The 20,077-nt window shown below is 54.1% G+C and overlaps 2 protein-coding genes across 5 annotated transcripts in view; one reads left to right on the forward strand and one right to left on the reverse strand.

Moving 5' to 3' along the window:
- Positions 1-1,205: 1,205 nt before the first annotated feature.
- On the forward strand, positions 1,206-8,139 carry PTGER1 (prostaglandin E receptor 1). The gene is made up of 3 exons (XM_081501343.1): positions 1,206-1,414; positions 2,427-3,403; positions 4,306-8,139. Exons 2-3 carry the CDS (start codon positions 2,447-2,449, stop codon positions 4,570-4,572), a joined length of 1,224 nt encoding a protein of 407 aa, XP_081357469.1. The 5' UTR covers positions 1,206-1,414; positions 2,427-2,446; the 3' UTR covers positions 4,573-8,139.
- The window catches only part of PKN1 (protein kinase N1), a 28,501-nt gene continuing 13,662 nt past the window's right edge, over positions 5,239-20,077 (reverse strand). For all 4 annotated transcript variants that reach the window (XM_081501342.1, XM_081501341.1, XM_081501339.1 and 1 more), the window contains exons 5-22: positions 19,887-20,032; positions 19,485-19,698; positions 18,290-18,484; positions 15,870-15,979; positions 15,638-15,781; positions 11,429-11,504; positions 11,201-11,342; positions 11,014-11,107; positions 9,337-9,416; positions 9,186-9,261; positions 8,993-9,084; positions 7,417-7,593; positions 7,216-7,278; positions 6,996-7,072; positions 6,659-6,801; positions 6,059-6,166; positions 5,888-5,968; positions 5,239-5,519 (exon numbers count right to left, since the gene is read on the reverse strand). In XM_081501342.1, coding sequence (XP_081357468.1) covers positions 5,316-5,519; positions 5,888-5,968; positions 6,059-6,166; positions 6,659-6,801; positions 6,996-7,072; positions 7,216-7,278; positions 7,417-7,593; positions 8,993-9,084; positions 9,186-9,261; positions 9,337-9,416; positions 11,014-11,107; positions 11,201-11,342; positions 11,429-11,504; positions 15,638-15,781; positions 15,870-15,979; positions 18,290-18,484; positions 19,485-19,698; positions 19,887-20,032 — 2,222 coding nt within the window. In that variant the 3' untranslated portion in view covers positions 5,239-5,315. The remainder of the gene's footprint in view (positions 5,520-5,887; positions 5,969-6,058; positions 6,167-6,658; positions 6,802-6,995; positions 7,073-7,215; positions 7,279-7,416; positions 7,594-8,992; positions 9,085-9,185; positions 9,262-9,336; positions 9,417-11,013; positions 11,108-11,200; positions 11,343-11,428; positions 11,505-15,637; positions 15,782-15,869; positions 15,980-18,289; positions 18,485-19,484; positions 19,699-19,886; positions 20,033-20,077) is intronic.

The raw sequence follows: 20,077 nt of genomic DNA on the forward strand, positions 1-20,077 counted from the left end.
TACTGCTCAAGGTGCTGGGTCAGACTATTTGATGGCACTAAGGGGTGTGATGGACTTCCCAGGTGGCTCCATAAAGAATCCACCTCCAACATAGGAGATGGGGGTTCAATCCCTGGGTCCGGAAGATGCCATGGAGAAAGAAATGGCAACCCACTCTGGTATTCTTGCCTGGGAAATCCCATGGACAGAGGAGACTGGCGGGCTACAGTCCATGGGGTTGCAAAAGAGTCAGACACAACTGAGTGACTCAGTAACTAGGGGTGTGATGGTCCCTTTCTCAGGGGCCTGTATTTCAGGGTGCTGGAGTCTGTAACCATGGATGTGTCTCTGGCATTGGGGGTGACACTGTGTGACAGTGGCTGACGTTTAGGGTCTGAGAAATGTGGCTGCTGCTGGGCTGGAAACAGGCCATGATGGTGGTGGGGTCTTGGAATGTTAAGGGATACAGTTGTGTATGTTTGGGTGTGAGACCGTGTGTGTGTGTATGCGTGCATGTGTGTGTGCATGCGCGTGCATGTGCCCCTCAGGGATGTGATTCTACTTGGGGCAGGTGGTGAGGATGCAGCTGTGTGCCCACAGGTGTGGCTATCTGTGACTTGGGACCACGTCCTAAAGCAGGATCTAGGAGACTGCCTGCTGGTTACCACACCTCCTGGTCCCCCTGCCCCCCTTCGGCCTCCTCCCTCTCCCTTCCAGGGGTATGACTGGCCGGAGGCCTGGACTTTAAGCCCCTGTATAAATAATGGGCGGATCTCCTAGTCCGGCTGGGCCTGATCCAAGCTGGTCCCCGCAAGGCTCTGCCCACCACCACCCACCCAGCATCTGGGAAGCCTCTATCAGGGCAAGGGGCTGCCGCTGGCCCCACTCAGGACTCGCTCTCTCACCTTGCAGCCCTGGTGGGGGTAGCGGCACCCCCCTAAGCCGCCCCCGCCTGCCCTGGGCGACACTCACATTTTCCAGTGTTTAGATTTTATCCGCTTTATTAATGAGGCAGGCAAGAGGCCCACGCCTGGGGGGCGGGGAAGGGGGCTGCTCCCGTCCCACCAGGGGAAGAGGGTCACGGGGCAAGGGGGACAGGCCAACTTCCTGGAGGCCCGCCCCCACTTCCTCATGAGGGGAACTAATGTCTGGGAGTGGTCCCTGACCATTGCCAGGAGTGCGGGGGGGGGGTGGTCCCTGCCAACCCAGGTCCCCCCGAAGGCATACAACGAGTGGAACGGCCCCTGGAGGCTGGAGTGGGCAGTGGCAGGAGGCAGGGAGCGGAGGAGCCGCCCCAGGAGGGAGGGAGGGGGGAGGGAGCAGCCTGTCGGAGAGCTCGGGCGCAGCAGGCTGGGGTGCAGCTGGGCAGCGGAGCAGCGGGGCAGCAGGAGCCAAACGGCAGGCGATGGGGACCCTGTGTCCGAGGCAGCACCGGGTAAGAAGGCTTGGGCCTGAGGATGTCAGTGGGGGAGGAAGGAAGGGGCTCCCCCAGCCTGTGCTTCCTGTGTTTTTTGACTCTCTGTCCATCTGTCTGTCTCAGCTGATCTTATCCTCTTCCAGCCTCTCTTTTTGTGTAAGACCTAGCAGTTCTGCCCCCTCAGCCCTCACCAGGGGGTATCAAGGAATGGATGGTGATGGGTCAGCCTTGAGGCCTCTGGGGCTGGGGACGTGGAGCCAGCAGGAGGAAACTGGGCATCCAGGGGGTGGCAGCAGTGGTCACAGGTTGGGCCTGGGTTGGTAACAGCAAGGGAGTTCAGAGATGGGAGGGGGGGCACAGGGCTGGGGCTCTGAGGACAGGCCAGAGGTGTGGCCAAGGGAGATGGATTATGGGAACAAGGACACCTCTGTGGGCACCGAGATGTGGCCTTGAGGACAGAAATGGAACTATGGGGACAGAGATGGGGATTAAAGGAACCGGGATAAGGCCCAGGGGAAAGTGGTGGGGAGCGATGTGCCCATGGTGGGAGAGGTGGGGCTGTGAACATGCAGGGTGGGTCTGGAGTAAAGGGGACATGGTGATGGTCAGAGAAGGGGCAGTGAGGTCAGGTGGGGCCCTGGGATCAGAAAAGGGTTAATGGTTATCAGAGAGGGCTGGGGGGCCAGGACTTTGTGGTGGTGTCAGAATGGAAGGTGGGTGTCAGGTGGGTGGGTAAGGCTCAGAAGTGGGTTTGGAGACAGGTGGGTTGAAGCCAGGTGAGCCCTGATGATCAGAGGAGGGGTGCGTGAGGGCCAACTGGGGCCGGGAGCAAGAGATTGGCTGATTAGGGGCAGAGGAGGAGAACTGGATCAGGCATGGGGCAGCCAGAGTTATTTAGAGTTGCCATGGCTACAGGGTCCATAAGAGAACTGTGAAGTCAAATGGGTCGGGATGATCTGGGAGGGGAAAACCAGCTGGTCCCAGGCCAACGGCGGCGGGACTTCACCTTCCCCTCCTCTCCTCTTCCCAGCCCCACCCCCAGCACCTGACATGAGCCCCTGCGGGCCCCTCAACCTGAGCCTGGCGGGCGAGGCGACCACGTGCACGGCACCCGGCTCCCCCAACACGTCCGCCGGACCACCGTTGGGCCTGGCGGGGGCATCGCCCGCGCTGCCCATCTTCTCCATGACGCTGGGCGCCGTGTCCAACGTGCTGGCGCTGGGGCTTCTGGCGCAGGCCGCGGGCCGTCTGCGGCGCCGCCGCTCAGCAGCCACCTTCCTGCTGTTCGTCGCCAGCCTGCTGGCCACCGACCTGGCCGGCCACGTGATTCCGGGTGCGCTGGTGCTGCGCCTGTACGCGGCGGGGCGCGCGCCTGCTGGCGGCGCCTGCCACTTCCTAGGCGGCTGCATGGTCTTCTTCGGCCTGTGCCCGCTGCTGCTGGGCTGCGGCATGGCCGTGGAGCGCTGCGTGGGCGTCACGCGGCCGCTGTTGCATGCAGCCCGCGTCTCGGTGGCCCGTGCGCGGCTGGCTCTGGCAGCGCTGGCCGCCGTGGCCTTGGCCGTGGCGCTGCTGCCGCTGGCGCGCGTAGGCCGCTATGAGCTGCAGTACCCCGGCACGTGGTGCTTCATCGGGCTGGGCCCGGCGGGAGGCTGGCGCCAGGCGCTGCTCGCCGGCCTCTTCGCCGGCCTTGGCTTGGCTTCGTTGCTCGCCGCGCTCCTGTGCAACACGCTCAGCGGCCTGGCCCTGCTGCGCGCCCGTTGGCGGCGCCGCCGCTCTCGACGGCACTTCCCAGCCGGAGGAGGCCCCGACAGCCGCCGTCACTGGGGAGGGCGCGGACCCCGCTCGGCCTCCGCTTCATCTGCCTCGTCCGTCGCTTCGGCCTCCGCCGCCCCGGGCGGCTCTCCGGGCCGTGGCTCCTCGCGCAGAGCCCGCGCCCACGACGTGGAGATGGTGGGCCAGCTCGTAGGCATCATGGTGGTGTCGTGTATCTGCTGGAGTCCCCTGCTGGTGAGGGGCGCACAGGTCCACTCCACCCCTGCGCCTTCCCACGCCCTCCGTGACCCCTCCCACCCTTTTCCATCCTGAGTCCTTTCTCCCTGACCCAGCCAGAGCTCTGCCCTCTTGAGGCCCCCACCTGCCAGAGTCCATCCTTTGCTCTCTCCCTCTGACGTCCCACTCTTCCTAGGCCCCTTGTCTTACTCCTTCCTGGGGTCTGTGTAGTTCACCGGATCCAGGCAAGCCTCCCCTTCCAACCCCACCCTCCTAAGTGCCTTCATTCCCTAGCTCCCTTCCAGTATCACCACCCCTCTCCTTTTCTTTTTTTCCTATAATTTTATTTTTGGCTGTGCTGGGTGTTAGTTGCTTCAGGGGCTTTTCCTCTCGTGGTGCGCGGGCTTCTCTTTTGCCCAGTGTCTTATTGCCCGGTACGGGCTCTAGGATGCATGGGCTTCAGCAGTAGTAGCATGTGGGCTCAATAGTTGCAGCTTCCAGGCTCCAGAGAACAGGCTCAGCAGTTGTGGTGCTCTGGCTTAGCCTCCCAGCTGGCATGTGGTAAATCTTCCCAGACCAAGGATCGAACCCGCATCTCCTGCACTGGCAAGCAGATTCTTTACCACTGAGCCACCAGGAAAGCCTCTTCTTCGATCCTCTGTCCTTTGGGATATCTGGGACTTCTTTCTCGCCTGAGCGCACAGCCAATGAAGGCCTTTGATTCTGCCATGCTCTGTAAGACCCCGCTCCCCCCCCACCCCCCACAGCTCCTTCCCAATTAGACTCCCACTTACTTTCACATTCCGTCCCTCCTCACAGCCCCCTTACTTCCCAGGCACGCACCCACCCATCCTAGCCCTACCCTTCCCCAGACCCCTTTTCTTACCCCACCCCACCGTTCACGCCACCTTTTCCCGCAGGTGGTGGTGGTGCTGGCCGTCGCAGGCTGGGGCTCCAGCTCCCTGCAGCGGCCGCTGTTTTTGGCCGTGCGCCTCGCCTCGTGGAACCAGATTCTGGACCCCTGGGTGTACATCTTGCTGCGCCAGGCAGTGCTTCGCCAACTGCTTCGCCTGCTGCCTTCAAGGGCAGGCGCCAAGGGCAGCCATGCAGGGCTGGGCCTAACCAGGAGCACCTGGGAGGCCAGCTCGCTGCGGAGTTCTCGGCACAGTGGCCTCAGTTCCTTTTAGGCACGCCCGGTGTCTAAGCCAGACCACCCGGGACTGGCCTCAGGTCCGCAGCGCAGAGACTTCGGGGAATGAAATCTTTTTGCGGACAAGCCCAGGGCGGTGGGTCCTGTCCGGGCTGCAGCACCCTGGTGGCCGCGCGGAGGCGACAGAGGCGCTGTGTACGCCCCCGGGGCGTGCAGTTCTTGAACTTGCCACGCGGGGGCGGGGGGGGACGCAGAGCGGGAGTTGTAGAAGCATGCGCAAAACGCCATGGTCACAGTCCTGGGGCGGGGGGCTCCGCTGGGAGCAGATCAAGAGGGTTTGGGGGCGCTAGTCGCCCCTGTCGCCATCAGGAATGACTCCCACAACCATTCGCTCATCGTGGCCCTGAGCTCCCCCAACACAACCCCAAGACCCTACCCACAAGCCACGCCCCATTACGGGCCTCTAATTCCTCTACACAACTCTGAACCCTCTCCCATCGCAGCTCACCTAGGCTCTCCACCAGTCACAGGCCTGAGTCTTCACCATACCTTGGCCCCTCTTCATATGATCCCCCACCATAATCCAGGGCATTTCCCCATCACTTCCTATGCCGCCAGTCACCCACTGCTTCCCTTCCCAACTCTTCCCACCTCCAAACATTCCTCCCCGCCCCCACCATCGTGCACAAAAAGAATCGGAGGATGCATGGATGGGGCAAACCCCAAAGGCCTTTTTAAAAACTACTAACAGCTCGGTGAGGACAGGGGCGGGGGAGGGGGCTAGCAGGCCCCGGCCACAAAGTCGAAGTCCCGGAAGGCCGCCTGCTCCGTGGCCGTGAGGGGCCGTGCGTCGCGGGGTGGGCTCAGCGTGGGGGTCTCCCCCGTGAATTCCTCGTCGAAGTTGCTGACATCAGTGCGGCCGGCCAGCGTGGGTACGAAAGGCGGTGGCAGGCGCCGGGCCAGCAGGGCATCCCAGCCCAGGGTCTGCAGGGCAAGGAAGGCAGAGGTCACCAGGGGAGGCTTGGGTCAGACCGCAGGAGGGTCTGCTCCTTGCACCCTGAGTCTGGTTCTTTGAGAATCAACATAGAGTCACACGACAGAGGTGGGGCGGGCATGCTGGGGGCTCAGGAAGGATTACAGTATGAGTGTATGGGGGGGGCGGCTGGGCTCATACACAGAGCAGTGCTCCCCAACAGGCCAGCCTGTAGTTAACTTGGGTGGTGTAGGGAGGTCAGTGGGGTAAATGGGAGGAAGCAAAGGCAGGTGGGTGTTGAGGGGAGGTAACAACGTTGGAAGTGAAGCCACTAAGTCTTGGGCATGGGGGAAAGGGTCTTGGGGATGGGAGACTTCACCCTGAAGAAAGGCTGTTTTTTCACATCCTCGGCGTCCCTCTCGCTGGATCCCAACCTCCGCTCTGGATTCCTCCGCAATAGCTGGGTGGAGGGAGTTCCATGTCAGTGTTTCCCTTCTCAGCCCCAGGGTCACTTCCCCTGGCTCACCCCAAGTTGGGCGGGGGTCCCTACCCTGCGCATGATGCCGATGGCTTCAGCTGACAGGAAGCGGGGGTACCGAACCTCATCGTTGACGATGCTGTCAAATACCTCCTCCTCGTCGTCCCCTGGGAATGGGGACTGGGACAAGGAGAGCTTGGGTGAATTAGGCCCCTCTTTACCACACCGCGCCCGGTTCCATCCACCCAGGGCTCCAACTGTACTTTGACACGGCTCACTTGGGAGGGGAAGGACCCCAATTTACAGACGCATAAACTGAGGCCAAGGAGGCAGAGCTACCTGTCCTCAATCAGACAGCACATAGTGGAGGGTGAATCTGACACCCTCCCCCTACTGGCTCCCCTACTGGATCAGCGGCAAAGAACCCGCCTGCCAAGGCAGGAGACGCTGGTTCGATCTCTGGGTCAGGAAGATTCCCTGGAGAAGGAAATGGCAACCCACTCCTGTGTTCTTGCCTGGAAAATCCCATGGGCAGAGGAGCCTGGCAGGCTACAGTCCACAATGTCACCAAGAGTTGGGCATGACTTAGTGATTAAACAACAACCCTCCCACCTCACCAGCACACACGTAGGTTACCAGGGACAGGCAGGGTGGAGCTGCCTGGGATCTCACCTCACCAACCAGCATCTCATAGAGCAACACGCCCAGTCCCCACCAGTCCACCGCCCGAGTGTACGATGTGTCCGTCAGCACCTCAGGCGCCAGGAACTCTGGGGTCCCACAAAAAGTGCTGGTCCGGTCCCCATAGCCCATCCCTGGGGGGGCAGGAAGGCCACGTGAGGTTATGGGGGAGGTCACAGCTCTAGCCCAGCCCAACATGGGGTGGTCTAGACAGCCAGTCCTAGGAACCTGGTAGGGGTCAGCCAGGTGGGGCTGGAGGACTCCATTACCTCCCTTCTCTGTCTGAACCCCAGAAGTCAGCCCCTCAGACCCGAACCCCGCCCCTCACCCTCCTTGCAGAGGCCAAAGTCTGCAATCTTGACATAGCCCTCGGTGTCCAGAAGCAAATTGTCCAACTTGAGGTCCCTGTGAGAGGGAGTGGAAGAATATAAGGAGGGATGAGTGGGGATGTGGGTTCTGCCTGAAGCCTGAGGGCCCCCCAGTGGGCAGAGCAGGTATGTGCATGTATGCACACGCGCGCACGCACGCACACACACACACACACACACCTGTAGACAATCTTGTGTTCGTGGAGAAACTGCAGCCCCAGCACCACACAGGCCGAATAAAAGCTGCAGAAAGAGGCTGGTATGAGGGAGCTGGATCTCCAGGCAAGGTAGGAGGGTCACAGAAGGCTCCCACATCGTCAAAAGCCCCTCTCAGTCCCCCATAACTCCAGGAGGTGTGGGGAGGCAGGGTGCCAGGCTCACACAGCACGAGGCTCCGAGAACACGTCACTGTGGATGTGCAGCATCAGGTCCCCGCCGGCTGAGTACTCCATCACAAAGCACACATGCTCTGGTGTCTGGAAACAGCCAAACAGGTTCACCAAAAAGGGGTGTCCCGCGTTGGTCACAGCTGCCAAGATCCGTTTCTCACACATCAGGCTGGGCAGGGCAGGGGGGAGGGGGACAGGGGTCAGAGAACACAGCAGCTCACCACCCCTGACTCCTGTCACTCCCTAGAGTCCTCAATCATCATGTTTGCTTAAGGGCCTTGAATGGCTGTGCACACTTGGGCAAGTTGCTTAATGCTTCTGAATCTGCTCAAGAGGCACCCAGAATCCATCCATTGTCCTAGTAACAGTCCCCTGACTTCCTTTTGGGAAACCACCATGGGAACTGTTACTTCCCTTCAGAGCACCCCATCTCCCAGGCCAGGAATTGGTTCATGAATGGCAAGCCAAGCCAATGGATTCAAACTCAAGATTTCTGCAGGAATGAATAAGGGAGAAGGGCCAAAGCCGGCAGATGAGCCTTAAAGTGCTAAAGTAGGAGGCATCTCTGACGCTATGAGGGGAGTACAAGCAAAGCCCACACAGATAAAAGCAGAAGTGAGAGACATCAACTGAGCACCTGGATACAGCCATGCCTGAAGGTAGCCCACCCCTGGACTTTTCTGATCCAGAGCAATAAATTCCTCCATTTGCTTAAGCCTGTCTAAGTCAGATTCCTGGTTAATAAAAGGATGTCAAGAAGACTGGGACTATCTCAGTGCCTCTACTGGGCATTTACAGGGCACACGGCACTCTGCAGAATGATCTAGAGGCATCCTCCCATTCAATTCACCCAGCAACCCTGCAAGAAAGGAATTATTACTCCCCTTTTATAGATGGGGAGGCTGAGGTTCAGAGGGTAAAGTGACCACTCTAAGGTTTCTATGCACATCTGTAGCAGAGGCAGGATTTGAACTCAGGGTCCTGACCCCAGAGCAGAGGCAGTACATGGCACCATTAATAGCACAGGCTTCAGAACCCCAGTCCCTAAGTTCAAATCCCAGATCTGCTGCTTACTGGCTATGTGACCTTGGGCAATTTGCTCAATCTCTCTCTGCCATCAGCAGAACTGGGACCATAACAGTGCTGACCTCTTAGAGTTGTTGTGAGGAACGAGTTACTGAATGTAAAGGATATGATGGGTGCTTGCTAAGAGTCATTAAATACTGGTGGCTCAGTCGGTAAAAGAATATGCCTGCAATGCAAGAGACTACCTGCGATGCAGGAGACCCAGGTTCGATCCCTGGGTTGGGAAGATTCCAGGGAGAAGGAAATGGCAACCCACTCCAGTATTCTTGCCTGGGAAATCCCATGGACAGAGGAGCCTGGTGGGCTACACGGGGTCGCAAAAGAGTCAGACACGACTTAGCAACTCAACGACAACTAGCTTAGTAAGTAGGAATGACTGCTATGAATCATTCTCACAGCAACTCCCAGGAAGGGAGTGCTCTGTCTCCCACTTTCCAGAAGAGAAGACTGAAGTTCTCAGAGGGCATGAGCAGGCTCCCCACCTCTCCACCTCGTCTCGGGCCACAATGTCCCCTTTCTTCAAAGCCTTGATGGCGAACAGCTCCCCGCTGGGCCGGAATTCGGAGAGCAGCACCTGAAACCACAGCGGTCACAGGGGTGGCCTTAGTGGCCAGTCCAAGGACCTGGGGGGTCTGGACCCGCAGCCCCCCAACTCCTCACCCCCCCATTCCTCACCTTCCCAAAGTGACCCCGGCCCAGCACTGCCAGGAACTTGAAATCCTCGAGGGTCAGGGGTGACTTCCTCAGAGGGCTGCAGAAAGATGGGACTAGTGGGGAAGGGACAGCGGGCAGGGGTGGTGGGTGGTGGCCAGGGGCGGGGTGTCACCTGCACAGCGCGGGGCTTGGGGTCTCCGGGGTCTCTGAGGGCAGCTCGGGAGCGGCAGTGGTTGCCTGGGTCGGAGAACTCTGTGACGGAGGGAGGAGGTCAGAGTACAACAACCCATAACCACAACGGACATGACCCATCTCCAAACTGACCTCTCCTCTCCGTAGAGTCAAAGCTATGGTTTTTCCAAGAGTCATGTACAGATGTGAGAGCTGGACCATAAAGAAGGCTGAGGGCTGAAAAACTGATGCCTTTGAATTGTGGTGCTAGAAAAGATTCTTGAGAGTCCTTTGGACAGCAAGGAGATCAAACCAGTCAATCCTAAAGGAAATCAACCTGAACAGTCATTGGGAGGACTGTTGCTGAAGCTCCAATACTTCTAACCTATTGCCTTTATTGGTAACAGCCTTATGGAACAAGCTGTTTCCTTACATCATATGCATATATAACGAAGAATCAAAATTAAAAATTTAAGCGGAAGAAAATTTATCTACTGGTCCATCATTCCCCACTATAGAGATAGTTTTAAAGGTTCAACCAGTGCAAACAGGTATACAGTAGGAAATACAGTTTTTCCTGCCCCAGCTGCTCTCCCCAGAGCCAGCTGCTGTTGATGATATCATGGGTACCCTTCTAGATGTATTTTATACCCATTCAAGCATTTTTTTGTGCATGTGTGTGAATGGCCATCACAGATGTCCAGGAGTGGAACATCTAGGTCAAGATAATACCCATTTTTACCTCAGCCAGCTAGCCCTCCCAAGACGATGTAGTGATTCATATGCCTCCCACTGACTGACTGCCTGTTTTCCCACATCCTCTCCAGCATTCAGTGTTATTCAACTTTTGGATTTTTTTTTTGTTTTGCCAAATTAATCTATTTAATGAGGTATCTCATTTAATGCCATGAAGCATGTATTATTATTGCTGCCATTTTTTAGAAAATGAGGTATAAAATGCATTCAGTGGGGTGGGTAATGGGACCAGCTCTTATATATGTGTCTACCCAGATGCCTGTGAACTAGACCAGGGGTTGGTAAACTCCGTGTTTCGTACAGTCTGTAAGCTAAGAATCATTTTTATGTTTTTAAAGGGTTGAGGAGAAAAATCAAAAGAAGAAAAATAGTTCATGATTCCTGAAAGGGATATGACATTCAGTAAGGCTTTCCCAGTGCAGAGCCACACCCCTTCGTGTCTGTATCTCGTGTTGCTGCTTTCTATGACAGTAGTATTGACGAGTCATCACTGTGACCCGTCTGACCCACACAGCTGAAAATACTGACGATATGGTCCTTTCCAGAAACAGTGTACTGCCCTCTGACCTAGATCAAGCTTCAGAACATTTTCATCATGCTGGCAGGCTCTCCTGAGTCTGCCCTCCCGTCAATAAACTGCCCAGAGGAAACCACTAATGTGACTCCTGTCATCGACATGAGTTTTAAAATTGATCGTTTTCCAGGGTGGTACACTAAGCACCAAGAGCTGAAGCGGCTTGGTGTGGGTCACACAGATAGGAGGCAACAGAGCAGCAGTGGGACCCAGGTGGCCTGGCTCCCAAGCTCATGTTTTTATCTGGGACAGAAAATGAGACCCTAGCTCTGGCAGAGATGTGCTGTGTGACCAAGGAAGTTCCTGGCGAGAGCTTGGAACCTGAGCTGGGCCAAGGAGGGTACTCACCAGACTGGATGGGCTGGAAGGAGGACCCAGAGGGCTCTTCTGGGGTGAGCTGTCTGTCTCAGCCCCAAGGTTCAGCTTCTCCACAGATATGTCACTGCGGCACAAGGAAGGAGGGCACATCTAAGACCCGGCACCCAGGAAAGCAGCCAGGGGCAGCCGGCCTCCCAGGGCTCCACCCTCTGCTTACCCCATGGACCGAGCCTCAGGTCCTGGTGACGCCCCCGGGCTGAAGGTACCAGTGGCCGCAGCGTTGGGGATGAGTCTGCGGAGCAGCCGCACCCAGGTGGCGACGTCGATGTTCATCTGCCTAGCGCGCTGAAATGCCTTCCCTGGGGAGGGGTGGGAGGGGGAACGTCAGCCTCCATGACATGTCCGGTACCCTTGGTCTCTGCCCTGCTCTGGTTCATCCTCTCACCTTGCTGCTTGGAGAAAATCTTCTTCTGTCGTTGGAGCCGGGGGATCCTCTCAATGACAGGGTTGCGGAAGGTGACCTGAGGGGAGGGGCTGGCGTGAGGACCCTGGCCCACCTCTAGCATCTCGCTGGGGGAAGCCTCAGGGTCATAGGCGTGCACACCCGTATGTTTCTGGGGTTCCAGTCACTGTGGCATCGCATCCAACCACAGAGTACCATGCAGCGTATTAAGGGGTCACAAAGCCAATCCATCCTTTGACAGGACCACCTCTTGAAAGCCACCCTGGAAAAGCAAGAAGCAGGCAAGCAGGCCCTCTTCTAGGGGTGGGGGGCAGCTCTGATCCAACAAGACCTACTGACGACTCCAGCAAATGGGAACTACCCTTCCTCTAGCGTCCTGCCTCCCCACCTGTGCTCACAGACCAGCATCCCCAGCATCACCTGGGAACCTGCTGGAAATGCAGATTCTCAGCACCTTCACCCACCCTGGACCCACTGAGTCAGAACTCCTGGGGGTGAAGCCCAGCAGCGTGTGTTCTATCAAGCCTTCCAGGTGATGATGCTGGTGTCCGCTCATGTGGGGAAACCACTGGTCTCGTGCAATTCTCCCAACTGCACCGCATCTTCTAGAAGGTGCTGAAGTCACAGCACCGTGTGACTTTATGGGTGTCCAATCTGGTCACCTCTAGCCACGTGTGGCTACTGAAATGAAGTAAAATGTAAGCTGACTGAAAACGTCAGTTCCCCAGTCACACTAGCCAGACTTCAAGTGGCTAGTGGCTACTATATAGGAGGACACAGATACGGAACAATTCCCTCTACGACAGAACTCAACTATTGTAGGCTCATCGACAACAGAACCGTGAAAGGTTCTATAGGATGGTGCTTTGGGGAGAACAAAATAGAATGTTATAAGTAAACCTTGGGGGCTTCCCTGGTGGGTCAAAGAATCCACCTGCCAATGCAGGAGACACAGGTTCGATTGCTGATCCAGGCAGATCCCACATGCCACCGAGCAGCTAAGCCCACGAGCCACAACTACTGAGCTTGTGCTCTAGAGCCCGTGCTCCGTCACTAGAGAAGCCACAGCAATGAGAAGCCCGTGCGCCACTAGAGAGGAGCCTGAGTAGCAACAAAGACTCAGCCAAGACAAAAAAATAAGTAACGTTTTTTAAAAAAAGAAACAATAATCTTTCTTAAAAAAATAAGTAAATCTTGAAGACAAGCAGGACTGCCTCAGAACTCTTACCCCTGGCCACCCACCACTATTGTCCACTTGGGTTTTGGACAGTCTTCCTAACAGAAGAATAATTTCATGGCCCTGCCATCTGAAGTCAGCTCTTCTCTGTTCCTTTCCTTCTGTGGTCCTGGATTACGAGACCATGTAAGAATTTTCACCCAGATAGTAAGATAGCCCTTGACTATTTTAAGAATTTTTATAGATATTTCTAGGAACTAGGAATTGGTGAATTAGTTAGAAATTAGTGAAAAGTGACTGATGTTTTGAAATTTTGAAAGCATTTTCTAGTACTCTTGCCTGGAAAATCCCATGGACCCAGGAGCCTAGTAGGCTGCAGTCCATGGGGTCACTAAGAGTCGGACACGACTGAGCGACTTCACTTTCACTTTTCACTTTCATGCATTGGAGAAGGAAGTGGCAACCCACTCCAGTGTTCTTGCCTGGAGAATCCCAGGGACGGTGGAGCCTGGTGGGCTGCCATCTATGGGGTCGTACAGAGTCGGACACAACTGAAGCGACTTAGCAGCAGCAGCAGCAGCAGTGAAAACTTAGACTAACATAGATTTTTGGTCTCTATAGGCTTCCCTGGTAGCTCCGCTGGTAAAGAATCCACCTGCAACGCAGGAGACCTTGGTTCAACTCCTGGGTTGGGAAGATCCACTGGAGAAGGGATAGGCTACCCACTCCATTATTCTGGCCTGGAGAATTCCATGGACTGTCTAGTCCATGGGGTCGCAGAAAGTCAGACACTACTGAATGACTTTCACAGCCAAGGAAAAGCTTCTTTCAGGTTAATCTTTAAACTCACTTGAACCCAATGACTCTCTTGATATTTATCCCATTCCTGAAAACAGAGTTAATTATACAGCTGTGTTTTTTTTTTTTAATACTGTGCACTGGGAATTTTTTATACTAGGGTTTCCCAGGTTGAGCTAGAGGTAAAGAAGCTGCCTGCCAATGCTGGAGACATAAGAGATGTAGGTTCGATCCCTGGGTCAGGAAAATTCCCTGGAGGAGGGCATGGCAACACGCTCCAGTACTCTTATCTGGAGAATCCCATGGACAGAGGAGCCTGGTGGGCTAAAGTTCATAGCATCACAAAGATTAGGATATGACTGAAGCGACTTAGCACACATACACTGGGAATTCTGTTTCTTTTTCACATTTCTGATCTTTTTCACATGGTCTGATCTTTTTGCAAAGAAAACTGGTATTTAAAAATCTAAGCAAGTGGTGGGGACTTTCCTCGTGGTCCAGTGGATAAGACTCCACACTCTCAATGCAGGGGGCCCAGGTTCAATCCCTGGTCAGGAAACAAAGATCCCACATACGGCAACCAAGTTTACAAATTGCAACGACTGAACCCAAGCACTCTAGAGCCTAGGAGCCACAACTAGAGAAGCCTGAGAGCCGCAATGAAGACCCAGCACAGCCAAAATAAATAATAAATTTTAAAAAGTAATCTAAGCAAGTAGCAAAATGAAAAAAAAGAAAAAGAATTTTTCCCTATGGTTAAGGACATGGGGAGATACATCTATACATAAATACATACATATATGTATATACACACACACACACACACACACACACGTGAAATGAAAGTGTTAGTCACTTAGTTGTGTCCAACTCTTTGTGACCCCATGGACTATAACCCACAAGGCTCCTCTGCCCATAGAACTCTCCAGGCAAGAATACTGGAATGAGTTGCCATTTTTTTCTCCAGGGGATCTTCCCGACCCAGGGATTGAACCCAGGTCTCCTGCATTGCAGGCAAATTCTTTACCATCTGAGATACCAGGGAAGCAATTTATATACGTGTGTGTGTGTATATTGGATTGGCCAAAAAGTTTTTTCGAGTTTCTATAAGATCTTAAGAGAAAACCCAAATGAACTTCCTGTTCAGCCCAATACATAAAACAGGGTACATTAGTATTTTAGGGGCAAATTTAAAGAATTTCTGAGAATAATTCTGGTTAAATGAGGGGGCCAGTGACTTTCTTTCTCTGTGTCTGTTTCGTCCTCTGTCCAACGTAACTAGCAATGGTCCCTCTTGCATGGGTTCTTGTGAAGATTTATGTCAGTGCCAGCACAGCACTTAGGACAGGGCTTGGCCATACGGCAAGGGGTCAGCTAGGAATGTCATTTAGACTATGGGCTCTCAATCAGGGGACGCTGGCCATGTCTGGAGGCATTTTTAGTTGTCACAACTTGTGCGGGATTGCTACTGGCATCCGTGGGTGGGGACCAGGGATGTGACTCAGTACCCTACAGTACATAGAGCAGTCCTGCAACCAAGAATGATCCAGCCCAAATGTCCACAGTGCCAAGGCTGGGGGGTGGGCTCCCCTGATGAAGACCCTAACCCTGATAGCACTGGGGAAGGACTCTCTCTGCTCAACTGTGGCTCTCATAGCAATCCCCATAATACGTTGCCTGGTTTTGCTTTTCTTTTCTGGCTTGACATTTTGCTATTTCTTCTTTTTTTTAATACCTTGTTTCAGAATGAAACCAATCCCAACTTTAGTCACGCATCATGGGACTAATTATATGTACTTTCCTATCAAGGTTCAGAGACTAAGGGGAAAACACACCTTCCCCTTCTAGAAAACCAGGAGAAAGAGACACAAAAAGCATTTTTTCGGGTGTTCCTCGTGGCTTGGCAGTGAAGAATCCGCCTGCCAAGGCAGGAGACACGTGTTTGATCCCTGGTCGGGGAAGATCCCACAGGCCACAGAGCAACTAAGCCTGCAACTGCTAAGCCTGTGCTCTGGAGGCCCGGGAGCTGCAACTCTTGAGCCTGTGTCCTGCAATTACTGAAGCCCACGCACCCTAGAGCCCGTGTTCCACAACAAGAAAAGCCAATGCAATTAGAAATCCATATGTGCCGCAACTAGAGAGTGGCCCGAGCAGCAACGAAGACCCAGCACAGTCAAAAGAGAAAGCATTTTCTCAGGGTGGGGGTCAGGCTGTACCTCAGCCACCAGGCAGCCCTGAGGTTCCATGTCCAGCTGCACTTCATGCCTCTCGTTGTCCAAGAAATCCTCCAACTTCAGGAATTTGAGGGCACACAGGCCCCGCTGGTCCCGCCAGAACACAGCCAACTCCAGTTCCCGTGCCTTAGGGAAGAAGAGGGCTGTCACTTGTGGTGCCTAAGGCCCCAAGCCCCTCTTCCTCCCAGCCCTCTCACTCCCCAACCTAACTCACCCTCTCCAGTTCCAGGGTAAAGCTCTGGTCCCAGGCATTGGAGCCACACGGCTTCCAGGATGTCTGTCCCACCACTGTGTTATCCAGCTTGAGCACAGTGCTCACCTCATCTGGAACAGGGGTGGGGGGAGAGTGTCAGGAGATTCTGGGGAGGAGGGTACTCTCTTATATCTTCTTAATAAAAAAAATCCTCTCTTCCCCTATAATAGTCTGCTATGCTATCTGACCAAGCTCTACAGTCCTGCCTTTCACATTAAGCCCTTCAATCCATCTCCAGTTGATTTTGGTGTGTGGTGTGAGGCAGGGATCCAAATTCACTTTTATTCTATATATAAATACCAGCAATATATCCCTAAGTATTCACTCTAAAAAAATGCCAGCAAGTATACATTGAGAGATGCATAAATATAATGCTTACGTAATGGCTCTAAACTAGAAACATCTGTCTATGAATTAACATATAAATGGCAATATAGGGCTATTAGCTAAACCATGAAATCTCTTATATTCAACTATTTTTTACCTAAAAAAAAAAAAAAGACAGCAATTTGATATGGCTCAGTCTAAGACAATTAAACTGGGCTAAAAATGAATGAAGTATAATTTCATGCAACGGTATGAATAAATCTCCCACACAATGTTGAATAAAAGAAGCCGTTACCATGGAATACATTCTGTATGATTCCACATATGTGCAGTTCAAACACACGCAAATTAAACTGCATTGCTTTGAGATGGTACATGGGTGCTAAAACTACAAAGAAAAGTGAGGAAATGATAACGGTAAGAGTGAGGAGAGTAGCTACCTCTGGAACAGAGGAAGGGGCTGGAATTGAGGAGGGGGCATGAGAGGGCTTCCAGAGAATTCTATTTCTTGACCTGGGTGGTGGTAACATAGGCAGTTACTCTATTGTTATTCTTCTTTTATTCATACTTATACACGGTGCATTCGTTTCTTTTCACATTGTGGTAAAACTCACATAACATAAAATTTACCATCATTATCATTTTCAAGTATGCAGCTCAGTGATATCAAGTACATTTACACTGTTGTGTAATCATCTCCACTGTCCATCTCCAGAACTCTTCATCGTTCCCAACTGAAACTCTGTCCCCCGTAAACAGTAACTCTCCATTTTCCCCTCCCTCTCAACTACTAGCAACCACTATTCTTCCCATCTCTATGAATGTAACCAATGTAGATACTTCATATAAGTAGAATCCTATACTACTTGTTGGCTTCCCAGGTGGCTCAGTGGTAAAGAATTTGCCTGCCAATGCAGGAGGCGCAGGAGACATGGGTTGGGAAGATCCCTCGGAGAAGGAAATGGCAACTCGCTCCAGTTTTCTTGCCTGGGAAATCCCATGGACAGAGGAGTCTGGCGGGCTACAGTTCGTGGGGTCGCAAAAGAGTCAGACACAACTTAGTGACTAAACAACAACAACAAAAAGACAAGAAGTATCCCTCATGCTCAGTTGCTAAGTCATATCCGACTCTTTTGTGACCCCCATGGACTGCAGCCCGCCAGGCTCCTCTGTCCATGGGGTTTCCCAGGCAAGGATACCAGAGTGGGTTGTCATTTTCTTCTCCAGGGAATCTTCCTGACTCCGGGATCAAACTTCGTGTCTCCTGCACTGGCAGGCGGATTCTTTACCACTGAGCCACCAGGGAAGCCCACTTGTCATTTTACAACTGGCTTATTTCACTTATGTACTCAAGTTCATCCATGTTGTAGCATGTTTCAGAATATTCTTTTTTAAGGCTGAAAAATCCAGAGAATTCTATTTCTTGACCTGGGTGGTGGTAACATAGGCAATTACTTTAGTGTCATTCTTCTTTTACTCATACTTTTAAACGTGTGCATTCACTTCTTTTCACATTGTGGTAAAACTTATAACATAAAATTTATTATCATTATAGATGTATTTCTATAGAATAGAAACCATTTCTATAGAATAGACTTCTCTGGAATCCACTGCATGGATGGATCACAATTTGTTTATCCATTCATCCATCAACAGACACTGGGTTGCTTCTGCCTTTTGACCACTGTGAATAATGCTGCTATGAACATGGGTGTGTACCAAAATCTCTTTGAGATCTGGCTTCCAACTCTTTTGAGTATAAATTCAGAAGTAGGAATACTGGATCTTGTGGTAATTCTATGTTTCATTATTTGAGGGTCTGCCACACTGCTTTCCATGGTAGCCACACAATTTTACATCCCCACCAACAGTGTAGAAGCCTTCCAGCTTCTCCATATCCTCCCTAACACCTGTTATTTTATCTTGCTCTGTTTTACAGTATCCATCCTCATGAGTGTGATGAACGGCTTTTTCAGAATGTTACCAATGTGGGAAATCAGGGACCACCCCTAGCCTACCCCACCTCACCCCTCCCGGACATCAGTGCCACTCACTGGTGTTCTCGGCTTCCGCTTTGAGGCTGCTCCTGCCGCTGAGGCTTCCAGTTCGGCTGTAAAGACCTCGGGCAGGACGGCTCAGGAAGGGGGTGCGGCTGTCAGGGGTCCCAGGCCCCCCCACCGAAGGTGAAGGGTTCCAAGGGATGGTCTCTGGAAGGTCTCTGCAGCCCACCACACGCACCTCCAAGGTCCCTAAGAGAGGGGCAGGCTCATGGGGTGGGTTACATCTGGGGCAGCACGAGGGGAGCAGGTGCAGGTGAAGTGGGCATGTGCAGAAGCGGCCAGCATGCAAGTGGGAGTTGGTGAGGGACAATCAGAGTGAGGCAGGGGGCCTGATGCAGAGATGGCTGTGCCCAGAAGTGAGAAACAGGGGACAAGGGGGAGGGGTGGGGCAGTCTGGGGAAGGGCTCTAGAGGCTGAGGTTTAGTGACAGAAGAGCAGTTCAGAGTGTAGGCCAGAGGTCCAGGAAGTAGTGAGCCAGGTAGGACTGGAGGGTCCAGGGTAGGATTCGGTAGGCTAGTGTGAGGTCTGACACTGGGACTGGGGTCTACGGTAGGACTGGTCTGGGGAGGTAGTGGCTGAGGGATCTAAGAAGGGAGAGGCTGGCTAGTCTGGGAGTGGGGGGTCAGAGGTGCAGGACTGAGGGTTCTGAGAGTGAGGGACTATGAGACTGAAATTGGGGACTCTGGCTGGAGAGAGAAGACAGGGCCCTTAAGGGAGGGGTGGGGAAAGTGAGGATGGGGCTGTTATTGCTGTTGTTGTTTAGTCACTCAGTTGTGTCTGACTCTTTTGCGACCTCATGGACTACAGACTACCAGGCTCCTCTGTCCATGGAATTTCCCAGGCAAGGATACTAGAGTGGGTTGCCATTTCCATTTCCAGAGGATCTTCTTGACTCAGGGATCAAGGATGGGGAGACAAGGGCAAGAGTCTCTGGGAGGGCAAGGTGGGGTAGGAAGTCTAGGGTCCATGGGTCTGTCTGGCGTGGGGAAATGGGGCTCAGGGCTACAGGGCTGAGGTGAATAGAGAAGGGAGGGGATAGTGGGATGGGAGTCCAGGACTGGGGAGAATGAAGATCCCAGTTGCGGTTCTTAGGGCTGGGGGCTCAGAGGGGCAGGAGTCCAGAGCTACGAGGGTGGGGTCCTGATTTGGGGCGGGAGCGGGGGAGGCCAGGGGAGGTATCGGGACCCACCTGTGAGTGGTGCAGGCTTGCTCAGGGTGCTGTAGTGCGTGGCGGGGAAGGGCCCGGCCAGGCGGGCGCTAAAAGCTGCGGACGAAGCCGCGGCGAGCTCCTCGCGCAGCAGCCGCCCCTTCGGGTGGTCAGCGGGCAGCTCCCCAAGCCTCCGCTCCAGCGCCTCACGAAGCAGCCCCAGCTTCTGGTTGGACTCGGTCAGCTTCTCCTGGGCCTGAGATGGGAGAAGCCTGGCCGGGCTGGGGGCGGGATCCGGCACGCCCCTCCCTCAGGCTGGCTAAGTCCCACCTGGAGCTACTCCCCGGAAGCCCAAGCCCTCAAATCATCTGGGTCCGACTTGAAAAATGAGTCCTCACCCCTAGCTGAAGCCCCACCTCTCCGGATCGACGACCCGCCCCTCACCTCGCTGACAGCTTTGCGGTCTGGAGCCTTGGCGGCGCTGAGCAGGCGCAGCACGTTCTTGGCGCCCTCGGCCACCGCGTGCTCCACTCGGAAGTGGTGACGCAGCTCCTCGATGCGCAGCTCCACTGCCCCCAGGTCTGGACTCCCTGTGGGCGTGAGACACGAGGCAGTGAGGCCAGCCTGAGCCCCGG

Source organism: Giraffa tippelskirchi, chromosome 6 (assembly GCF_054371585.1).
Source record: "Giraffa tippelskirchi isolate mGirTip1 chromosome 6, T2T-mGirTip1v1.2.pri, whole genome shotgun sequence".
NCBI lineage: Eukaryota > Metazoa > Chordata > Mammalia > Artiodactyla > Giraffidae > Giraffa > Giraffa tippelskirchi.